Source organism: Antechinus flavipes, chromosome 6 (genome assembly GCF_016432865.1).
Source record: "Antechinus flavipes isolate AdamAnt ecotype Samford, QLD, Australia chromosome 6, AdamAnt_v2, whole genome shotgun sequence".
NCBI lineage: Eukaryota > Metazoa > Chordata > Mammalia > Dasyuromorphia > Dasyuridae > Antechinus > Antechinus flavipes.
In genome coordinates, this window is record NC_067403.1 from 40,791,232 (window position 1) to 40,815,981 (window position 24,750).

The window sequence follows — 24,750 nt, forward strand, 5'->3', positions numbered from 1 at the left end:
TTCAATCTATTACCAGTCATGAAAATCCCTTATCCATATCTCTTGGATCTGGTCTTTTCCTATTTTAGTATCCATTACCATAGTCCAAATACTCATCACTTTATATTAGAACTACCATAGTAGTCCCATAATTGGTCCCTCTACCTTCTCATTTCCCCAGTCTACTCTTTTTTAAATTGGTGTAATTACCTTCATCAATCTTTTTAAAAATTGAATTTATTTTTTAAATTACATTTTAAGTTTCAGACCGTCTCCTTCAAAACCATACTATACTTCTATTTATCAGTTTTTTTCTCTAGAAGTAGATGCTCTTTTTTTTTTTTTTAGATAGACTCTTCCTTCATAGGCCCTTTGTAGTTGATTTGAATATTTATAATACTCAGAATAGCTTATTCACAGTTATTCTTCAAATTACTATTCAAACAAATACTATTCTTCAAACAGTATTCCTCTATCTAATATTCTCTTGGTTCTCGTTTCACTCTCCATTATTTCATACAAGTCTTACCATGTCTTTCTAAAATCAATCTGCTCATCATTTCTTACAGCACAGTAGTATTTCATCACAATCATAAACCACAACTTGTTGATACCTCAGTTGAGGGTATCCTCTCAATCCAGTTCTTTGCTACTACAAAGAGAGCTGATATAAATATTTTAGAATATATATTCTTTTTTTTTTCTTATTCACTTTGGGAAACAGACTTAGAAGTGGTATTTCTGGGTCAAAGGATATACACAGTCTTATAACTCTTTAACCATCTTTTTTTTCCCCCAAGTCACTCCCTAGTCCTGATAATGCAACATAATGGAAGCATTGCTATGTTATCAAATTCACAAGCTTCTGACAGCCCTTCAGGATCTTCCCAGCTTACCCTACCCAGTGACAGGATGGTACAATGGCAGGAGGTCGGTCTGCAGATCGGAGGACTCAGGTTTATAGTCTGCCTGTTACTACCTGTAAGATTTTAAGCAAGTTAGTTAATTTCTCTCTGAATTTCTACTTCCTTCTCTAGATAGCCAAAGAGGTCCCATCTAAATCAATGATCCCACATGACATTTCATTACATTTCTATATGACTTTCTATCCCAAAGAAAAGAATAAAAGGCTGCTTATTCCTCCCCCCACGCCTTTGTGTGATACAAGATTATCCCAAATGGAATGCTTCCTTCCCTTTCTTGTCAATTCCTCCTTTAAAAACTGGCTTGAAACTTACTCATCCCAAGAAGTTTTCCTTGATTTAAGCCAAAAAAAAAAAAAACCTTTCTTCATCCACTTAGTATCGTCTTCATTTGTTATCATTTGACTGTGTTTTTATTATTTCTTCATGAGTGTATATTATGAATTCTAAGTTAGATTATGTAGGTCTTAAAAACAGTTAAAATTTTTTTTTTACTATTTTATATTTGTCTCAATTTTTTTAATTTCTAAAATGAACATTTATTTTTAATATCTTTTCTTTTTAAAATTTTGAGATGCAAATTTTCTTCTCCCTTCCACTGCCTCTTTCACTCTCCAAGGTGGCAAGGAATCTATGGATTATACATGTGAGAGGCAGTTAGATGGCACAGTGGATAGATACCTGCCCTGGAGTCAGGAGAACCTGAGTTCAATGGCCAAGTAACAAGTTACTTAACCCCAACTGCCTCAAAAGAGAGAAAGACAGACAGAGACAGACAGAGACAGAGACAGAGACAGAGAGAGACAGAGACAGAGAGACACACACAGAGATTATACATGGGAATCATGCAGAACATATTTCCATATTAACTCTATTTTTTTAAAAGGAAGAAATATTAAGTGGGAAAATTATACCTCAATTTGTACTCAGAGTCCTCTCTCTGGTCATCTCTAGTTTCATTGTTACATCTTATGATGTAACGCTTACCTCAAGTTGGAAGTAACCTTAGAGATCATCTAATCTAGCTTTGCTCAGCATCTGTTTCAGAATTCTTCACATTTAATAAAATCAAATAATTAAAAAAACCAATAGTTGTTGTTCACATATTTTTTTTAATTTTATTTTTTCTTAATTTTTATTTTCACCAGTTACTTTTAATAGACATAAATATTCTGTCTCTATGTGTGGTTTGAGCTTGAGTTGTGAATTATCCTTTTTTTTCTTTGAATTATCCTTTCTAAAAAAAGTATATGATAACAAAAACAGTTATTCTAAGTAACTATTTTTGGCATGTCCTATTTTAAGAATCTAGTTCAAATTCAACCTTAATTCACCTTTTTAGTGTTATCTTTCTCAACAACTTACTTGTGAAATGCTTATTTTTAAACCTTTTAAAGAAAGGGGGGAAATCAACATCCATGGAGGTATTCAGGTATAATTTCCAAGGCCTTCCCTTATAATTTATATGTTTGTATTAAATTAATTAAATTATATCCTTTTGTTTTTCTCCTTTTCACAGAAAATTGATTTGGGGAAACCAAGATACTATCAAACCTTTAACTCTGGGTACTTTGAATGCGAAGCTAACTAAAAGACTCGAACGACTTGCAGAACCTAAGAAAATTCCCAAACTACATGTACCTAACAGGTTTGGTTTATGTACTGTTAATATATTTCTTTAGAGACCATAGGGTGCATGAACAGAGAAATTTTTTTCTGACCCCACCTGTAGATAATGGTGATTAGTTTTAATAGCCTAAGGAGGGTGGTAGTTTGTCTCCAGTTAACTATATATCATCAGACCTCTTTACAACTAGATCCAAAATATTGCTGTCTATATAGAAAAGGAAACGTTTTTAATATTTGTTGAGTAAGGAAAAAAAGGGGCTGAAACATGACTTAGCTTTTTCAGTTTTTACTTGGGTAATTGTCATGTTTTTGAGAGACATAAGAATGTAACATATACAATTTTTTTTTTTTGGTGTGGAATTAAACAGTAATCCACAAGCACATACTAAGATAAAGAACAGGGAAATGATTATATAAAAAGTGCAAAATTCTCTCATGAACAAATTGTGATTTTTTTTTAAAGAAGTGTATTAAGTTTAAGAAGGCAGCAAGAAAATTATTCTACTGTGTTTTTTCCTTGTGTTTTTGAAATATTTTATTAGGATTTCTATTGTGCCCATTAACCAATCTCCTTTTCCTCTAATTGATGGAATAAAAAAATTATATTTATATTACATTTATTATGACCAAAGCACTGTGCTGAATGGAGGATACAAATAGAAAAATTAGGTAGCCCCTATTTTCAAGGAACTCACATCCTAAGGGGAGGGAGAGCACCTATGGAAGGTTCCAGCTACAAGTCAGACAGGAAAACCCATGGTTCAAGTGGTAAGACCTCTTCTTTCAATATCATTTTCACTGATAAAATTACAAGTTTCTGATGCTGAACAATTTGACAAGGCAAAACTTGGACAAAACTGTGTTAATACGAACTTTCCTTTTCTGGATCTTTAGTAAATGTGACTAATACTCAAAGGAGTTGTCCTGATGTATCTTTCTCAGTCTTGTTTGCCTAGGATGTTCCCTCTGGCACCTGGCATAGAAATTTTGCTGCTCCTAAGGCTTTGGTCTGGGAAGCACTGAGCTGTCTCCATTGTGCTCTTAGGGGAGATGGCAGTCATGGTAATGAGGCATGATGCTTTGACTTCCCAAGCTCATTCTGCTTCCTGTCTCTCTCTCAGGGTGCCTTGCTCCTTCAGCTAGGCTGACTTGCCTCCCCTGTGAATGGTAATTGATGAACACCTGTCTTATTTCCAGTTCTTTGTTAAAGCTGAAAGTGCTTTTAAAAGGATTTCTTGTATATATGAATCCTTTCCAATTCTTTCTTCAGGCTTTTTTGGGGCACAAATTTAAAAGTTATATTGGAATCAAAGAATGTGTAAAGTTTAGTGAATAGTTGGATAGAATTCTAAATTTTTTTCCAGAAAGGTTTCTACCAATTTACAGCTTTATCAACAATGCACTAGTATGTTTTTCTTCCCATAATACTTCTACAAATCACTTTTTCTGTCTGTCATCTTTGTAATCTATTAGATATAAGTAGATTCTCTTATCAGTAATTTGGAGAGTTTTTTTCTCTAGTTCTGGGTATATTCATTTGAGGATTGCCCATTCATATCCTTTGATATTTTATTTCTTGGAAGAAAAACTCTTATTTTTATAAGTTTGCATTAGTCCTATTTACATCTATTAAGACTTTTATCAATAATTTTTATTTTCCTTCTAATTATAAATGCATTTGCCTGTAACAGATTTTTCAATTATACATATGTATATATGAAATTCTCCATTTTAGCTTTCATAATCATCTCTATCCTTGGCATAAATAAAAATTTTTCTATCTAATTGTGAATAGTATCTTCTCTTTGTCCTCTAACTTTTTTATCATATGACTCTTTAAATAGATCATGTATTCATTTGGAGTTTATTTTGTTATATGACAAAGTATTGGGCTAAAGCTAGATTCCCTTCATGCCCACATGCTTTCATTATAGCCCTTGAGATTCTTGATCTCTTATTATTTCAGATAAATTTTGTTCTTATTTTGTCTGGATTCATAAAATATACTCTCAATAATTTGATTGGTATTGCACTAAATCTATACACAAATATCTATAATAAAATGAAATTGTTATAATGTGAAATGGAAGGATACCTGGGTACATAGCGGATAGATTGCTGGGCTAGAATCAGGAAGATATCTTCTTAATTCAAATGCAATCTCAGGTACTTAATAACTATGTAACTCTGGGCAAGTCACTTTACCCTGTTTACCTCAATTTCCTCATCTGCAGAATGAGCTGGAGAAGGAAAGGTAAAACCACTCCAATATCTTTGTCAAGAAAACCCTAAATGGGATCAGGAAAAATCAGACATGACTGGAAAATGATTAAACAACAACAAAAGGCTCCATAGAAAAGGAATGCTTGAGTCACAACTGAAGGAAACAAGGGATTCTGAGAGGTGGGAGTGAAGAGGCATTCTAGGCACTGAGCCTGGAGGTGTGTCATGTGCCAGGAGTAAGAAGAAAAGTTTGGTTAGATTGTAGAAGGAATCGATAAAATGGTTTGTCATGAGACTGATAATGTATAATAAGAAAGGTTGGGACCTGATTATATAGGACTTTAAATGCTTCAAAGAGGATTTTGGATTTTGTCTTCAAGGCAATAGGTAAGCACTGGGATTTATTGAGAAAGAGAATGACATGGTCAGATGTTGGAGGGAATGTGGGGAAAGTGAGATATTAATGCATTGGGGTGGATTTGTGAACCAGTTCCACCATTCTGTAGAGCAATCTGGAGCTATGTCCCAAGGGCTATAAAACCATGCAACTTTCTGAGTATATTGTATATACTCTTACTTGAGTCTGTTTCCAAAAAAAGAGATAAAGAACAACAGGGAAAAGGTCCTACATGTAGAAAAGTATTTATAGAAGCTCTTTTCCAGTGACAAAGAATTGAAAATTTAGGGGATACCTCTAACTGGAGAATGGCTGAACAAATTGTGTTATTTGTTGTTGATTGTGATGGAATACTATTGTATTATAAGAAATGATAAACAGGATGCTCCCAGAAAAACCTGTAAAGACTCCTGATACAAAGTGAAATGTACTATGTATAAATACAGAATATCTTTAATATTGTAAGATGATCAGCTGCCAACGACTTAGCTATTCTCAGCAAGACAATGATCCAGGACTCTGAAGGACTTATGATGAAAAATGTTATCTATCCCCAAAGAAAGAAATGATGGGTATCTGAAAACAGATGAAGGATACTTTTTAAAAACTTTATTTTTTCAAGTTTGGATGTTTTCCTTGATCTATGATCTTAGTCTTTTATAACATGACTAATAGGGAAATATGTTTTGCATGACCACACATGTATAATCTATATCAAATTGCTTGCTTTTCAATGTGGGGAGGGGAGGGGAGAAGGGAGAGAATTTGGAACTCTTAAAATTTTTTAAATGAATGTTAAAATTTGTTTTTACACATATGTAATTGGGGGAAAATAAAACACTAAATAAATTTCTAAAAAAGAGAATGACATGACCAAATCTGTACTTTAGGGAAATCAGTTTGGCAGCTAGATAGGTGATATATTAGAGATTGAGGCAGAGGGGCTAATTATAGGAGGCTATTGTCCAGGCAAGAATTAGGACTTGAACCTTAGTTCCAGTCCGGTGATGTGAAGCTGCCCAAAGTCCTCTACTGAACATCTTCCCTAAAGTAGCCCGGCTTTCACACTCAGCCCCTCACTTGATTACCTCAAATCTCATTCCTTGATGAATAAACTGGTCTTTACCATATAAACCTTCTACCTCAACCAAGTTGATCTTGTTACTGAGCACATTTTGCTAATTCTTACTTCAGGGCTATGAATATTCCTTTCCCTCTGTCAGATTATTCCATTAAAGTATTTCACAACAAGGTTGTCAACTCTCAGACATTTTGTGCATTTTTTTTCAAAGATTAGGAACTTAATTTTTTAAAGAACTTAATGGACAAAAATAAAAGGTAAAAGGACGCATATATAATTGTTGTTTTTATTACTTCAAATCTTTATTATTATTTTTGCTAATGCTTACTTACACATTTTTACATAATCATAATATATGCAGGCAACTATTTGTTGTCTAATCTTGTTTCATTATTTCCCATAAACATTCCATGTGTGATCCTGGGCAAGTTACTAAATTTGTTCACCTCATTGTCCTCATCTGTAAAATGAGAATAATAATTATCTGTTTCTCAGAGTAATTGAGGATCAAATGAAATAATAAATTTAAAGGGCCTAGCATAATGCCTGGCACATAGTAAGTACTATATAAATGTTATTTAGTATTATTATCATTATCATTGGTCTGGAAAGGAGGGGCCCCTCTGTCCACTGGGTCAGAAGCATAAGAGGAGGAGACTTGAACTGAAGAAGATGACTAGGGATTCCATAGCTTTTGGAGGGAGCTAGGTTTCTTTAAGCATCAGAAGAAGGAAAGATTATGACATAAAAAGTTCTAGAATGAAGGGAAGCTTAATAATAGAGACTGGGTTCCAAAGTCTACATTGATCTGGAAGATCAAGAAGTAGCTGGATTGTAAAAAGGTAGGGTTGAGTTGGCTTAGTATAGAATGCTAGAAGTGGCTGCAAATGACATTTTTGAATAACTGGGTTAAGGGGGGAGCAAGATGTGGCAGTTCACCTGCCACAGTCTGTGTGAATATGACAGTGTAAGGATGGAGCAGGGAATTCTGGCTAAACACCTGGGTCAGTAAATACAGTGGTCCCTCAGTTCTGGTTTGCTTCTAAACTCTTTGAATCTGGTATTTAATTCATTTCTACAAGAAGAAAATGCTTCAGTGCTTGAGTCATACTTGGGTGGTTGTCTTCCTTAAGTAGTAGGGGTATGAAGTTGGCCAGCCTCATTTCCTCACTATTGCCCTCAGATGTAAGTAGCTCCTCCCTAGCAAAGGCAGCAGTACATAGGATTGGTGGGTGGGAGAAGCAAGTCATGGAGAAAATGATAATAATGTAGATTATAGTGAAAAAATATACATTTTGGAGAAACATTTTGAAGAAATCCTTTTGGAGATGCAAAGGGAGCACATATGCAACAGTGAGCTGATGAATGTTTAACAACTTGCTTTCATGTATGTGTATGTATACCTGTACACACATATATACACACATTTTGAAGGGCACACTTTTTTTTAAAATAACTTTTTATTGACAGAACCCATACCAGGGTAATTTTTTACAACATTATCCCTTGCACTCACTTCTGTTCCGATTTTTCCCTTCCCTCTCTTCACCCCCTCCCCGAGATGGCAAGCAGTCCTTTACATGTTAAATAGGTCATAGTATGTCCTCGATACAATATATGTGTGCAGAACCAAACAGTTCTCTTGTTGCACAGGGAGAATTGGATTCAGAAGGTAAAAATAACCCGGGAAGAAAAACAAAAATGCAGATAGTTCACATTCGTTTCCCAGTGTTCTTTTTTTGGGTGTAGCTGCTTCTGTCCATCCTTGATCAATTGAAACTGAGTTAGATCTCTATTTTGAAGAGATCCACTTCCATCACAATACATCCTCATACAGTATCGTTGTTGAGGTATATAATGATCTCCTGGTTCTGCTCATTTCACTTAGCATCAGTTCATGTAAGTCTTGCCAATTCTCTCTGTATTCATCCTGCTGGTCATTTCTTACAGAACAATAATATTCCATAACATTCATATACCACAATTTACCCAGCCATTCTCCAATTGATGGGCATCCATTCACTTTCCAGTTTCTAGCCACTACAAACAGGGCTGCTACAAACATTTTGGCACATACAGGTCGAAGGGCACACTTTTAAATTTAATCTACATTATTATCATTTTCTCCATCATTTTCTTAAGCTAAGATAATCAGCAAAACACTAAATCAAACCCCTGATTTGTAGCATTTGCCAATTTCCTAGATGTAAATGTTCATACTGAAAATTTCACTATTAACTGATCTGTCTGTCTCACCCACTTTTGAGTGGAAAAGACGGAAGAGGACAAAGATGGAATTGGAAGTAAATGTAGTATGGCAATTTCTGTAATTGAGTAGGTATGGAGAGAGGGACTGTGATATACTGGGAAAAATATCACTAGTGATAGAAACTATATTATAGTGTGCTCTTTCTCTGTCTCTCTCTCTCTCTGTCTCTGCATCTCTCTCATGTCTCTCTGTGTCTCTCTCATATAAATGGGATCGGAACATAGAACATATGTTTATTACTCTGAAACATGCTGATTTTTTCTTCCCCAAAACTCACAGTTCAAACAGTGAAGAGTGTGAGAGCTTAAAAAAAAAAAGAAAAAAATTGCTATTTTCATTAATAATAGTAATAGAGATAAGCAAATCCTTATTAGATCAAAAAATTTCCTCTTGAAATTTAAATATTTGTTGGATAGTCTTGAAAAAAGATTTGAGTATTTAATAAAAATCAAGGCAAGGTTCTTAAATTTTTACTCCATCCAGAAATAGTTATATAGATGAAAAATTTAGAATTAGGGATAAATTTTAGTTTTAGAATTAGGGATAAGCATTGATATTTCCCAATTTTAAATATAACTTCCAATATATATGATATACAAAATGTTTATTACTTGACCAGTTTACAGAAGCATTTTTGTTTTTATTTTTAAACCTCGATATTTCTAAATATGAATGGACAATAAACCTATTTTTTGTTGTCATATATAATACATTTGTTCTTTCTCTGTCAAAAAAGTAGAATAATAGATTTCGTTTGTGAAAGTACATTAAAACAAATCTTTAAATCTGTTTATGCTTCAGTTATGGACAAATTAAAGGTTCTCTGGTTTATACCTCCCAAAATACAAATTTCACTATTATTTATAACATGTTACACGTGTGGAAGAAGGTTTTCTACAATACCTGTTACAAAATGTCAATGAATTAGCAGTTGAAATGGAATTATGAGTAATAGTATCTTTAGTGAAACCACATTTTGTAACATTTTGTGTTAAAGAAACCTGTAGATAATGAATAATTTGCTAATATGGTTAATTTTGTAAATGTAAAAGTTATAAAATAAGCACTTGTATTTTGCATCATTCTATCCTATGATTAATATTTATTACAAAATTTTAAAATTAATTTTATGAGCTAAAAATATTTGATATGAACTTTTTTTTTTGGAAAAATGTAAAGGGTAGGATTATTATCTGGTAAACCTTAGAATGTGAGTTACATGGAGAAGAGCTCCATATTTGAAAAGAACTGCTGGGTAAACTAGAAAACAATTTGAAAGAAATTAGATGTAGAACAACATCTTGTACCACAGTAAGCCTCAAAATGGATGAATAAATTTAAAGGTCATATCACACACAAAAACATTAGAAAATAACAGATCAGGTATCTTTATACAGTCATGGTTTTATGGATGGATTGGATTAGATGCCCTTAAGGACCTTTCCAACTCTAAAATTCTGTGATTCTGATTCTGTGAGTGCAATGGAATATTACTGTGTCATAAGAAGCAAGGAATATGAAGAAATCAAAGATGGCTGGGAAGACTTCTTTGAACTGATGCAGAGTGAAGTCAACAGAATCAGGAAAATAATATGCACAATGATTACACTAATGTAAAGGGGAATGAGAAGAGGAATACATTATGAAATAAAGGTGATTTATAAACAAGATATTAAAATTAATTAAAAGGAAAGAAAATAATAGTCTGAAAACTAAAAAAAAAAGTTTGGGATTTTTTTTTTTTTTTGGTTTCTTGACCATCATTCCACATGGAACAAACTTAAAGCATTTGCTCTTGTAGGTTTGTGGGATCTAGGAAGTTTGCCTTCCTCTTCAGGAAGCATTTCAGCCTAAAGTCTTAAGATTTTTTTTCCCCCAGAGCTATTTATTCCTTTAGTTTTATATAAATTTCTCTATTTGAAGCATTTCCTGTATCATAGTTTAGAATATTCAACATGAAGATGGAAAAGTGAGAGGTTTAAATTTACCTGTTTTTACAGGTATAGTCGCACCCCTCTTCACACTTTAAATTTCAACACACTTGATGTTTTCATGAAGCATTTCTTTCCAATCTTCATGAAAACATTTCTCTCCAATCTATTTATATGAAGCTGAAATTTGAGATGGGATACTGAAGCTGCTGAGATTCAGAGATCTTTATCCTTGCATCTTATAACAGAATTGCCCAGGTGTATAATTCAATGGTGAGAATATAGCTCTATGACTCATAATAATCTCTTAAAGAGACATATTTATGATTATGTTGGAATAGCACCATAAAAAAATAAATTGTTAGGATTTATTGCTCAAAAAAGAGTCAATGTGTATCACATAGAGGGGGACTTGGGGTCAAGAAGACCTGGGTTGAAGTTCAGCTTGTCACAAACACTGGCTCTCTGATCCTGAATATATGACCAAGACTCTCTATGTACCCCAAGGCAATTCTGTAAGACTTGCAGTTTACAAAACTGTCGATACAAATTAGTGGAAGGAATCTCCACAGCTAGACTTCCTTACCCTTATGAAATCACAAATGTAGACATTTTAAAAAAAATGTTGGGTAAATCATACTCCTGGTTCCACAGGCCCAAGTAAAACAGTCTGGGTTAATGTAAAAACTGTGAATTGGAACATTTGAACTAATAAAAAATGCTTAACTTATTCCTTATTTTTTGTGCTCTCTTAAAACCTTTAGGCCTGAATATCATAATAGTTGGGGTCGAGGATCTGTAATCTGGAAGCTTCCTACAAAGACATTTTTTCATTTTCCAACTCCCCGCATAGAAAATCTGGCAGAACCAAAGCATTTGCAGGAAGAATATGTACGAAAAAGGTAGAGAGCCCTCTGGAAATATCCCAAAAGCATAATCTAGTTTTGTTAAATGTCTAAATATCTTTGTTTTAGTTTCTCTGTGTGTGTATGTGTGTATGTGTGTGTGCACACTATTTTCATTATCTTTGAGAGATCACAAAAGGAAATAAAAGCATTACTACAATCATTAAAAATTCATCCACCTCAACACTTTTATGTTCCTTTGTTTATCTTTAGAACTGTAGTAAAATCAAAATTCATTAGATCCTGGAAAGAACTTTTCTAGACTGAGACATTATTGACTGAACCCATGGAAAAATGCAAATGAATGAACAATTTTTTTTTTTTGAGATAAAAGAAAATAGAATCAACACTGATTCTATTCTTGAACCTAAACTTGTTCCTGTTTCTAAGCCCAATTCAGTTTAATATCCAGGTTTTCCTCAATTCAGTCTAATGTCCAGATTTTCCCGTCAAGTTAATGTTTGGCCTAAATAGTTGTGGAATAACAGCAACAAAAATGGATATTTACATAGAGTTTTAAGATCTACACATTGCTCTACATGTATTATTTCATTGATCAAAGTCAACAAACGGAGATATAAACCCTCTGAGATAAGCCTTCCACATTGGCTATTTTCTGTCCCCATAGTAGTTTTTTCCCCCCAGTTGGGTGAGATTATCCCATTCATTCTTGGGTTATTGAACTTTTTATTTATTTTTTTGTTTTATTTTACATTACTATCACTTCCTAATTACTTCCTAGTTATGCTCATCTTCCCCTCACAGAACTCTCCCCAATTAAGTATAATTAGGCAAATCAAATCAATACAATGACTATGCCTTAAAATAGATCCCTTATTCCACACCTGTCTGCCAAAGGGTGAAGGTATACTTTATTTTTAATCCTATGATGTCCTCTTAGGTCCCCACATACAGATTTTTTCAAGTCCTTTGATTGGTATTTTCCTTTGCATTATTATTTTGATCATCATGTAAATAGTTCTCCTTGTTCATTTTATTTCCCCAAAACAGTCTTGTGAAATGAATCTGGCCACTCTTCATAGTAGAAAGATCAATGAAAAAAAAATTGTAATAGAAGAAATGTGACCTGGGTCGATGTACAGTTAGGTATATTGGAGATTAGTTGAACAACCAAACCCAATCAATGCCATCCTGAAGGGGAGGTCTCAGTTGTCATGCTACAGGGGTCTGCATTTGATCCAATAAATTCAATGGATAAATAGAATAGAATTTCAAATGATCTAGAGCTGGGAGGGATAGCTAATATGGGGGATGACAGAATCAAGATTCAGAAAGGTCTCAAGTAAGCTTTAACTATGAGCTAAAATGAGATTAAATCAACAGCTACAGTTTTATAATTCTTTGGTTAAGAGCAATTCACATGAAAAAGGCATTCAAATAATCATGGCGCCAAGCTTAAAATAAATCCATCAGTAAAACACAGCTGCTGAGAAAACTAGATTAATTACAGACTGGATTTGTACTTAGTATTATTGCATACAGAGCAAGGGCAGAGGTCATCTCACTAAATTCTCTACTGATCAGACAATTTCTTAAGTGTTGTAGACAGTTCCTGGGAGTTACCCTTGCAGGAGTAGTGATAAACTGTAGAATATTTAGAAAAGGATGACCAGGATGAGAGATCTAAAAACTAGATTACATAAAGATTGATTGAGGAAACAAGGGAGGGTTGGCCTGAAAGAGAGAAGGCTTAAGGGGGAAGAAGACATGATCATTGTAAGCAAATATTTAAAGAAAACATTGTCATGAAAGAGGGATTATTTTTCATCTAGGCTATTCCAAAGGGAAGAATTTGGAATAATGAATGAAAATTACATGAAAGCAGATTTTGGCTCAATATTAGAAAAGTTAATTTTTTTCCTTCTTTTTATTCTTTCTTCCCTTTCCTCCATTACATCCCTTCCTTCCTTTCCCTCCCTTCTTTCCTTCTCTTCATTCTTCCCTTCTCTTCATTCTTCCCTTTTCCTTCCTTCCTCCCTTTTCCTTCCTCCCTCCCTCCCTCATTTCTTTTCTTTCTTTCTTTCTTTCTTTCTTTCTTTTCTTTCTTTCTTTCTTTCTTTCTTTCTTTCTTTCTTTCTTCTCTTTCCTTCATTACTTCCCTTCCTTCCTTTCCCTCCCCTCTTTCCTTTCCCTCCCCTCTTTCCTTCCCTCCCTTCTTTCCTTCTCTTCATTCTTCCCTTTTCCTTCTTTCCTTCCTTTTTTCTTTCTTTCTTTCCTTCTTTCTTTCTTTCTTTTTTCTTTCTTTTCTTTCTTTCTTTCTTTCTTTCTTTCTTTCTTTCTTTCTTTCTTTCTTTCTTTCTTTCTTTCTTTCTTTCTTTCTTTTCTTTCTTTCTTTCTTTCTTTCTCCCCCTCCCTCCCTTTCTTTCTTCCTAAAAATAGCTGTCCAGCAGTTGAATACTTCTTTGAACTGTTGATATTCAAATTAGGGTTGGATTTACCAAATTGTCAGGGATATTATGGAAGATATTTCTTTATTTGAAGTAGGAGGTTGATATTCAAAGTCCCTTCCATATGTGAAATTCTATGATATTTTTGATAAATATTTATATGTGGATCTAGTACTTATACATTTCTATGTTGGTCTGTTAAATGTTTATGTTTATAGATAGAGTGACACTTCATTACCCAGCATCACTGGAGAAGAAATTTAAGATAACTGAATTTTCTAGACAATTGAGGCTTATCCCTGCAAAGTGTCAAATTTTGCTTAAAATTTTCATCTTAATCTATGTTTAGATCTGATCTTATTACAGAATAAATAGAGGATAGGAGAAATCAGGAGAGATTTGTAGTTGGAGAGGAAGAAGCCAATAGAGAGGAAGAAATTCAAAGCAGACCCCTAGAAAACAAGATGGAAGGAGATTTCTTATTTTTTTTTAATATCTTTTTATTGATAGAACGCATGCCAGGGTAATTTTTTACAGCATTATCCCTTGCATTCATTTCTGTTCCGATTTTTCCCCTCCCTCCCTCCACCCCTTCCCCCAGATGGCAAGCAGTCCTTTACATGTTGAATAGGTTCCATATATCCTGGATACAATATATGTGTGCAGAACCGAACAGTTCTCTTGTTGCACAGGGAGAATTGAATTCAGAAGGTATAAATAACCCGGGAAGAAAAACAAAAATGCAAGCAGTTTATATTCATTTCCCAGTGTTCTTTCTCTGGGTGTAGCTGCTTCTGTCCATCTTTGATCAATTAAGGCTCTCTTTATCGAAGAGATCCACTTGATGGAAGGAGATTTCAATTAATTCATTTCAATTCACTTAATAACTGATGACTGTGTGCCAGGTAGGGGAGCAAGCTTAAGAAGTGAAGAAGGAGGAGAGAAAAAGTCAAATTTAACAGTGGAGGAAAATATAAGAAAAAGAAAGGAAAGAATTTAAATAAAAAAAGCAATAAAGGGAATAGTAAAGAGCCAGCTACTACTACAAGAGATCACTTTAAAATTCCGGTTCCTATTGTAAAAATAGAATAATTTTGATACCCTACACATTCCCCTGCTTTCTTGAACAAAGGTTGCTGAATATATTGCACTTTTTTTGATGAAGACCTGAGACTATCATTGTGAATATCCATTATTATCTTTACTATGCTATAATATAGTAATGTCCTGAGGTGTGGACAGAGATATTTTCCTCTGGCTGAATGAATCCAGACTACTATACTTTTGAGTTCTCCTATTTGCTTTTTAAAACTTTTTGTCAGGAGGTTTCTATTGAGGAGATGAGGGATTCTTTCTTCTTAATAAAGTACTTGTATCTTATGAACATTATGGCATTTATTTTTGTTGCTTAGAAACTTTTTCCTGTTAATGTCTAGGTTCTCTGTTACCTCCAGTTATTGGAAAAATCTGGATAAGGGATAGAGTCTGAGAAATGAGATATTACTGTATATATTTAAAAGTAGACATTTATAAATCTAGTTCATAATTATTATTGTTGGGTTGATCTTTCTACTGAGAGGCCTGATCCATTGCATAAGAATCTTATATTTTGCTCTTAAGAGATTAAACTCAATAAATACTAAGGAAATGTTGCCACATTTCAAGGATCTCAAAATGTTATGGCCAGTTTTGGTGCCAGGCCAGCTAATCTATGGGCCCGTGACCATTTTCTTGATCTATGTCACACATGTGCACATACACATAACTGTTCAGAACAATGCATCAAATATTTTCAGCAATGTCAGCTAGTTGTTTGATCTATGGGGATTACTTTAAAATGTAGGAATCCTGATTAAGGTAGTATTATCACATCCAAAGGCTGTTTGGGGAACCATGGCAACCATTCGAAAAAGACCATAAATCAAATGATGTAAATGATACATTCAAATTCAAAGAAAAGATTATTTTAATACACTTAGACAAGGTCTTTGATTATCTTCAATGATTTCTGTGATAACTTTTCCAGTCTCACCAATGAGTTAACGTGATCTTTTTCTTTTTCCCCCAATATTTTCATTTAGCTTTTTATAAAAAAAAAACTTTTGAATTCTTCTATCCTAGCCCCCTTTATTTTCTATCATTCCAGTCATTAGATTTGTAATTAAAAATGTGGGCATAATATCTTTTAACTCAGTTTTTATTTCATGTAATACTAGTTATTTAAAATTACTATATGACCTCATAATGCATTTAATCATTTGCCTGAGAGATAAACTCCTTTTTCATATTTATTATTATTTTCATTTTTATGAGGAGCAGAAAGTGGAGGGAAGGAACATCAGTGGCCTACTAGACCTTGGTCATTTCTATATGACAGATTTCTATTTCTGCAAACTACTTAGTGGTCAATATTATAGGAATTACATAAGACTGTTTTAAAGAGGTAATTCATCCCCAGGCAATAGTGTGTACCTGAAAATAAATTCCTAGCATAGGGATTATGAGTACAATTGAACTGTAATTATGGGTCACATGCCCATCAACTGCAATATTTCAAGTCCCTGTTTGCCTGCAGGCCATATAGCTCCCCTGAATGGCATGTGAAAGATCCTTCACTCATCCCTGAGGCTTCTGTCCGGGTAGTTCAACTCTCTGTGGCTAAATCTACACATCCAGACTTTGTTGCTCCCAAACAGGTAAAAGGGCCCATGTCAAAGAAAATGTAATTGACCTTGTGGGAATTTAGCCTTTAAAGTGACCTCCTATCATCTTATAACACTATTCCCTTGCTTGTCTATTTAGATTCTTTCTTTTCTTTCTATTACTTATATTTTCCTTCATTATTAAATCTGACTTTTTCTCTCCTCCCCCTTTCAGGTTAGCATCCCTCCTACTTACTAAGAAAATTACATGGACACAAGCTCCCTTAAAATCCCTCCTCTTCACCTCCAAATTTTTCTGTAGCTTGTTATGTCCTCCCTATTATAACACTATTCTTTTCCCTGTTTTTCTGTTTAGAGTCTTTCCTTTCTTTCTGTGGCTTATACTTTCCTTCATTATTAAATTTGACTTTTTCTCCCCCTCTTCACATGGACACAAAACTCCCTTAAAATCCCTCTTCTTCACCTCCAAATTTTTCTGTAGCTTGTTATGTTCTCCCTATTACAACACTATTCTTTTCCCTGTTTTTCTATTTAGAGTCTTTCTTTCCTTTCTTATTAAATTTGACTTTTTCTCCCCCTCTTCACATGGACACAAGCACAAGCTCCCTTAAAATCCCTCTTCTTCACCTCCAAATTTTTCTGTAGCTTGGTATGTCCTCCCTACTATAACACTATTCTTTCCCCTGTTTTTCTATTTAGATTCTTTCCTTTCTTTCTATGGCTTATATTTTCCTTCATTATTAAATTTGACTTTTTCTCTCCTCCCTCCCTTCATATGGACACAAAGCTCCCTTAAAATCCATCTTCTTCACCTTTAAATTTTTCTATAGTTTGGTATGTCCTCCCTAACCTTCCTTTTTTTCTCAGAGGAAAAAGTGTCCTATCTCCTTTACAAGGAAAACCCTCTAAGTTTGTATCTTTGCTCCCAGGTCCAGCACATAGTTGTCCATTAATGAGTACTTGTTAAGTGAATTAACTGAAATAACCTGCCATCTTGTGTCACCAGTGGTTTATTTTCAATTTCTTCCTCTCTTCTAGCTCTTTCCCCTCTAACTACAAATCTCTCCTGGTTTTTCCTAACCTAAAAAAGTCCCCATCACTCTACTCTGTTAAGATTGTCCCATCCCCTTGCTTTCTTTGATCTCCAAACTCTAAAATAAGTAGTTGACATTCAGTATAGACACTTCTTTGCTATTCACTCATTTTCTTGCAATCTGATTTCTACCTTGATTATACAATCATGATCTTGAGGGTCAAGAAGGAATTTTGAGAGGCTTCTAGGCAGTACAGTGGATAGAGCACCAGCCCTGAAGTCAGGAGAACCTCATTTCAAATCTGCCCTCAGACATTTAACTTTCTAGCTGTGTGACCCTGGGGCAAGTCACTTAACTCCAATTGCCTCAGGGGGAAAAAGAATGAATTTTTGGGGCACTAGTTCTGTGATTTCTTTAGGAATCTCTTGGTGGTAGCTCTGGGTTATTAACAAAGTGAGTCACCCAGTTATGTATTTGACCATACATGAACCAGTATGCCTTACAGACAGCTCAAACTCTGGTCTTCCTGACTTAAAGACCAATTCTTCACCCACTACACCAAGTTGCCTCCTTCAACATGACTTTCAAATTAAAAAATCCAAAATCCTTTTTTCAGTTCTTATTCTTGTGGATTTTTTTGCAATATTTGACACTGCTGATTAATGCTTCCAAGGTACTGTATTATTCTGATTTTCTGAAGTCTCTCTGCTTCTTAAGGGACTTCAAGATCAACAAGCATAATTCTGCTTCTTTTCTCCTTCCTATAATATCTATGTATCATATATAATAATATATGCTTTAGAATGCATATAGTCCCTATCTGTCTCCTACTTCTTAGCTTTATTGTTTCTCTATTAAAATGTGAGCTCCTTGAGAGCAGGGACTACTCCACTTAACACAGTGATTTGGACATAATAAGCACTTAAAATTCCTTTTCATTCACTCGATCCACCTCTTGCCTCTTCCTACATTATTATTTTCATTGATCATATCCACTGCTACATTTCAGTGATCAATACCATACAGGTGATTCCCACACAAATATTCCCAATCCTAGCTTTTTTCCAGAGCTCTATTCTTACACATCAAACTGCCTTCTAGTCATTTTTTATTGGTTTTATGGGCACCTCAAATTCAACATGTCCATGAATTAATGATTCACCTTCAGCTTCTATTTAATTCACTAATTTCTGTTAATGACACAATTATTTTATCTATGGAGACATCAATCATCTTTGACTTTTTTTCTTTTTTTCAGCCCCCAAATCCATTCAGTCCTCAGTTCACAGAGTATCCTTTGTAGTCTCCACTTTTTAATTCTCAAATCCTCTACCTGAATTTAATATTTTATTACCTTTTACATGGATAATTTAATATCTTCCTAATATATAAATATCTTTGTCTCTGTTTGCAGCCATCTTTGCTCTGATTATATCATTCCCCTGCTCAAAATACATTCGTGTTGTCAAATTACTTACCAAATGCAGCCCAGAGCTTCTTAGCCTGGCATTTGAGGCTCTTCAGAATCTTGTCCCAGCCTCTTTTTTTTTCTTGATATAAGAACATGAAATTTGAAACCAAGACTTGGCTATTGGCTATGTAATTCTGGGGAAGTTATTTATCCTCTCTGATCCTGTTACTCTCCATCCTTCAAAATTCAACTGCTTCTCTGATTCCCCTTTCCCCTCAGAAAAAATTCTGTTTTGTTTTTCTGGTGCCTCTCTTAGAGCACTTAAAAAAATTATCTATGTATTGTAATTATCTGTTAGTTTATTAGAGTTTAAGCTTCTTGAGAGCAAATACTATGTTGACTTCATCTTTATATGTTTCATAATGTTTATTAGCTAAGATGCTTTTGGGTCTTATGCCAATTGATTTACATTGGTTAAACTTCTGTATGAAATTTTAACAATTGATATCAGTGTTATTTTTATTGTTTATTGCTTATTTTTATTAGCATTTATGCTTATTTAAACAGTTTTAAATTGACTTGAGTTACATATTTTATCTAATTCTAGTTTTTTTTTTTTACTAATTCTGATCTTTTTTCTAATAAGTTGATGATCTGATTATATAAAGAAAACTGACTTATAGTTGAAATCCCACGTCAGTAATATCTTTTAAAATCAATTTTATTTTGTGAGATTTTGTTGTGCCTATGACTAGCATCTTTCAATTCTTTCTTCAGAGGGAGTAATCATAGTAGATAAGGATAAGATTTATGCATGTTGCTTGATCTCTTTCATCCTTTCTTCTTGACTAATGTTTTCTGATTTATTTCTCACCTAGTCCCACTGTTGTTACTAGTCACTGAGGATCAAAGTGCATTTGATTTAATTTGTGGGGTTTTAGAATTTTTTATAGAATTTTTCTAAGTCTTGATCCTCTGAAACTGATTTTGATATAAGTTGCAATTGTTTTCATAGTGATCTTTCCACAAATATCTATTATGAGCGTTTCAATATGAAGTGGCCAAATGTCCAAGGAAATAATGGTTCTTTTTTCCTTTAAGTGTGTGATAAAATCAATTCTTCCGGCTGCAACTCCTGCCTGTTTATAGTGAGAATATCAAGATTAATATGAATTAATTGCTACAGCAGCATGTCTAATGGTTTGTAAATAGAGAAGTTCTCATATTTAAGAGTATTTCGATCAATTTGCCACTATCACTACAGAAATGGAAGGGAATCACATAGGACTAAGGGCCATTTTATATTTTTATTTACTTCATAGATTGCTATAGCCACGGGATTAATGATCAAGTGGCCAGCCTGTTGGTGATAAACTTCACTGCACTTAGCTAGACTGGTTCTTGGAAAGCAAATTTGGTATTTTGCCTAGGTCTTACTCAAGGCCTTTCCAGCAATAGCTGAAGTTGCCAGGGCTTATATTCAGCTGGCATGCCTTGGAGGACCCAAGGTCACCTTTCTATCCCGAAGAGGGCATCAGAATAGGATTTTGCCAGGCAGAGAGATATTGTGTTCCAAAGCTGCACCAGTTCTGAATGTAAACTTGTTTATAAAATCTTGAAAAGGAAGTTGTTTGGGTAATTTTGAGCAGTATGGCCTCATAAGGCATCAAGTAGTAGAAAATAAAATCAATTTAAAGAAATTTGGCAGGAGATCTAACTAAAATAGTCATCTCAAGAGTGTTTAAGGATTAAAATGGAAGGACAACAAACAGAAGAAAAATAGAAAAAATCTGCAATGATTTTTAAAATAACAAATCAAAGAAAACAGAGCCACTACATTTGAACTCTAACATCAACATTATGAATATACTACTTATACCACAGGTATGCATAAAACATGAATCAAATGTACCAATACACCAAATCCGCCTCCATATATGTCTCTGATTTATAGAAGATACTAAAAGTAAGGGAGGAAGGAGAATTGGACCTTATTAATGCTGAGGAAAGGTGAGCAATAGAACATCAATAAATATCAACTTATATGCCTACCTTCCTATTTATATAAAATCTTTATAAGACTCATCTATACATTGAAGGCATCCTAAGTGAGGGCATTAGTGGATAATAAGCAGCCTTTTGCAATTCATATTCTAAAATCCATATATTTACCTTTTCATAGCTGGCTGAAAGCTATAGTGTAGATACGATCTGACCATGACTATTGTTTGTTGATTATTAAAAAGTATTTTATTTAATAGAATGAAATGCTGTTTTAAATGCTTTCTTCCAATAAGATGTTTTCCATTTACACATCAAAATCATTTGAGTCTTTGAAAAATATTTACTTAATTCAAATATCTTTTGATCATAAATATTAGATGAAGCATTAAACAGGGAGATCATCAAAGCTGGTTACCATTGTGATGGATAGACGAGATCTAACACAGAGTTGAAATTGAAGAAGTCACTCCACATATTCCTGCTAGTGGATAATATTGTTTTGATTACTCCAAGCTCTGAAAGGAAAAGGTCTGTGACTACTCAGAAGAGATTGATCTGAGCATCTGCACAGGAAAGAATACATGCTTGAAATATCTCTTGCCCATGGCTGACATGAATTGTAGGGACAAATTGGTGCCTGGGTCTAGAATTAAACAAGAGGAAGGAAGAAAATGGCCTGTATTGCCTTTGAAAGAAAGTGTTAATAACCAGAGGATTCTTTCAGAAACAAAGGTCATCTTTTTTTAATATTATTACCAATATAACATTATTATATAATTAAAAGAAATAGAACACAGTAGTGTCTGAGGGGTTAAAGATATATGTGACTCATAGGAAAATGGAGATCATGATGAGTGTGAACAGGCTACAAAGGGGAGTTTTTGAAGAATAAATAGAAAGTCATCATGGAAATGCATAATGGGAAAAGAAGATAGGTTAATTGGTTAAATGATGAAAATAATGACAATGGTGGACAGCATTGGTGCTCTATAATACAAATCTATTGGAGTAAGTTCATAGCACTTGTATATTATATATGTACACATACCTACTCTATATGTAGATATTGTTGAATTAAAAAAATGATCATCTTTAAATTGTGTAATTCTAGAGAATATAAACTTTTTTCTATTCCTTTTTATTTTCCTAGTACTTAAGTGTGGGCTTTATACCCTAGAATCTCATCAGATTGATGGGTAAATTCATGAAACTGATTAGGTATTCATTCTCCTGATTGACCCCAATTATATTTAGCATTCTTGTGGTTCACTAATATTCCATTCCATAATTATAATTTCTTTTGTTTCTACCTAATCAATGGATAACTATTTTGTTTCTATTTTCTGTCTACTATGAAGATTTTTGTTGTGAACATTTTGTAGCAGCTTTTTTTTTTTTGGCTGAGACAATTGAGATTAAGTGACTTGCCCAGGGTCACACAACTAGGAAATGGTAAGTGTCTGAGATTACATTTGAACTCAAGTCCTCCTGATTTAAGGGCTGGTACTCTGTCTACTGCACCACCTAGCTGCCCCTGCTGTGAACATTTTGAAAAATTGAGACCTTTCCTCACCTATCCAGACTTAATACTTTTTATAATTTTTACAGCTACAATATTTCTCACATCAATGCCTTCTCAATACTCACACAGCTATTGCCAAATTGGCCCTACTCTATATCTCCCTCTTCAATTCCATATTTCAGAGAGCTGATAAAGTAATCTTCCTAAATCATAGGTTTGATCTGTTACTTTCTTGTTTAAAAAGCTCCTATCACTTTCTATTCCTTCTAGTATCAAATGCAAACTCCTCTATTTGTCATATAAGCCCCCAATAATCTTATTCCAGCCTATTTTTCCTATTACTATCTTTAGCATGCCATTCATTTCAGACCCACTAGTTTCCCTGATATTCCTGAGACAAGACATCCAGTTTCCTCCCTTTGTGTCTTGGCAATAGGGCCTGTCGCTATTTTCCTAGAACAAATGCCCCCTCTCTCTATTCAATCTCTTTAGATAGAATCCCTAACTTCAAATTTCAACCAGCATCCTTTCCCATAAAGAGTCAGTCCTGATTTTCTTAGCTTTTAATGTTTTCAAACTATGTATTTCAAATTTACTTTTTATGTATTTTGTATCTACACACACACACACACACACACACACACACACACACACACACACACAAAGTTTTCTCTTACAGAATATAAGCTCTCTGAAGGCAGATGTTTGATTTTTATCTTTGTAATCCAGAGACACATAGTGGTTGGCACATAATAAGTGCTCAATAGATGCTCATTGATTGATCATATTTGATCTTCTGGAGGATATTGAGATCAGAATCAGTGTGTGAACAATTTTGTAATTTTTCAAACTTAAACCCTCCTCAATATTTTTCAAAATGGTTAGACAGATTCACAAACCATCACAGTATATGTCTGTCTCTCACAATCTCTCCAACTTTTTCCATCTTTTATTGAAACATTGAAAAGTAAGAGGTGAAATTTCTGAATTGTTTTTACTTTTATTTCTTATATTTTTAGTGATTTGTAACAATCTTTTACATGATTTCTGGTTGTTTTTAATTTCTCATTCCTTTGATTCATTATCCACTGGGAAATAACTTTTAGTCTTAAAAATTGTGTCAGTCTCAACATATCTTAGATATCAGACTTTTGTGAGAGATATTTAAGACAAAGACTTTTTTTTTTCACTTGTAATTTCTCATTCTAGCTACGTTGATTTTGTTCAGGCAAAATATTCTTTTTTTTTCCTTTGAAAGTTATCCAAATAACATTTCACATTATCTACTTTCCTTCTGATTTTTATTTTTACAGTGGGGTTTCTAAAAAAGCTAGTTGAAATTGGCACACACAATTATCCTCTTAGTATACACAATTTTCCTTTTTGCTTATGCGGCTAAGAAATGCGGTTTATTGATCAGACCAAGAAATGTAATATTGATCTGATTGATGTCTTTTGTAAATAGTCAATGTATACTGTTTTATTTTCCTTATACAGGTTGAAACAAAGATTACACCTGCTGCTCTACATGCATTTCCCTCATCAAGAGTGATCTCTCTCTCAGAACCAAAGGTCAAAACAGAAACATTATATTTTGAAAGAGGAAGAAATAATTCGCCAATTCGCCCAGTAAGATACTATTTTTTCCCCTGTTGTCTTGGAAAAGATGAGACTTTTAATTGATTCCTTAATGTTAGAACAATTGGCCAGGTAGAAAAAAGCTAAAATTTAATGAGATTAATTGAAAATTGGAAAAAAAAGCAAAACTTTGAAAGCATGGGGTGGAGAGGGAAACATAGTGAGAGGGAAGTTTCTATGAAAAATAAGATTTAGGAAAAATCACTATGATTTAGGAGTAAAATATGGCCAATAGAACAACTTCTCCAGAACAAGGATCTAACTCTGCCAGAAGCAGGTCTGGACAGAACCCATGTAGAAATCTGTATTCAGGCTTCTAAGGACAGATTTGATTAAGTTGGAACATATCCTCTAGAAGATAAGTAGGTTGATGTGAAAGGACTGGAGATTAGACCATAGTGGAAAAGGTTAGCTGAAGGACTTGGGAATGTTCAGCTTGGAGAAGGGAAAACTGAGAAAGGGCTGCAATAGTTTTCTTCAGATATTTGTAGAACTGACGTGAAAGAGACTTTAGATTTTTTTCTGCTTGATCTCAGAGCAGTGGGTGAAAGTTACAGGGAGAGATTTAGTCTTGATGTAAGAAAAGAAAACTTCATAACAATCAGAGCTTTCCAAAAATAGAATGAGCTTTCTTTTCCAACCCCTCCATCGGAAATTTTCAAGAAGAGTCTGTGTGATTTCTTATTGGAGGTATCATGGAAGAAAAGTAAAAGAAAATCTGAGACAGAGGCTC

The 24,750-nt window shown here is 33.9% G+C and overlaps 1 protein-coding gene across 2 annotated transcripts in view; it reads left to right on the forward strand.

The window, feature by feature from the left end:
* THEGL (theg spermatid protein like) overlaps positions 1–24,750 on the forward strand; it is a 59,139-nt gene that overhangs the window by 28,665 nt on the left and 5,724 nt on the right. For both annotated transcript variants that reach the window (XM_051966255.1, XM_051966256.1), the window contains 4 exons: positions 2,422–2,550; positions 11,197–11,334; positions 16,321–16,441; positions 23,877–24,008. In XM_051966255.1, coding sequence (XP_051822215.1) covers positions 2,422–2,550; positions 11,197–11,334; positions 16,321–16,441; positions 23,877–24,008 — 520 coding nt within the window. The remainder of the gene's footprint in view (positions 1–2,421; positions 2,551–11,196; positions 11,335–16,320; positions 16,442–23,876; positions 24,009–24,750) is intronic.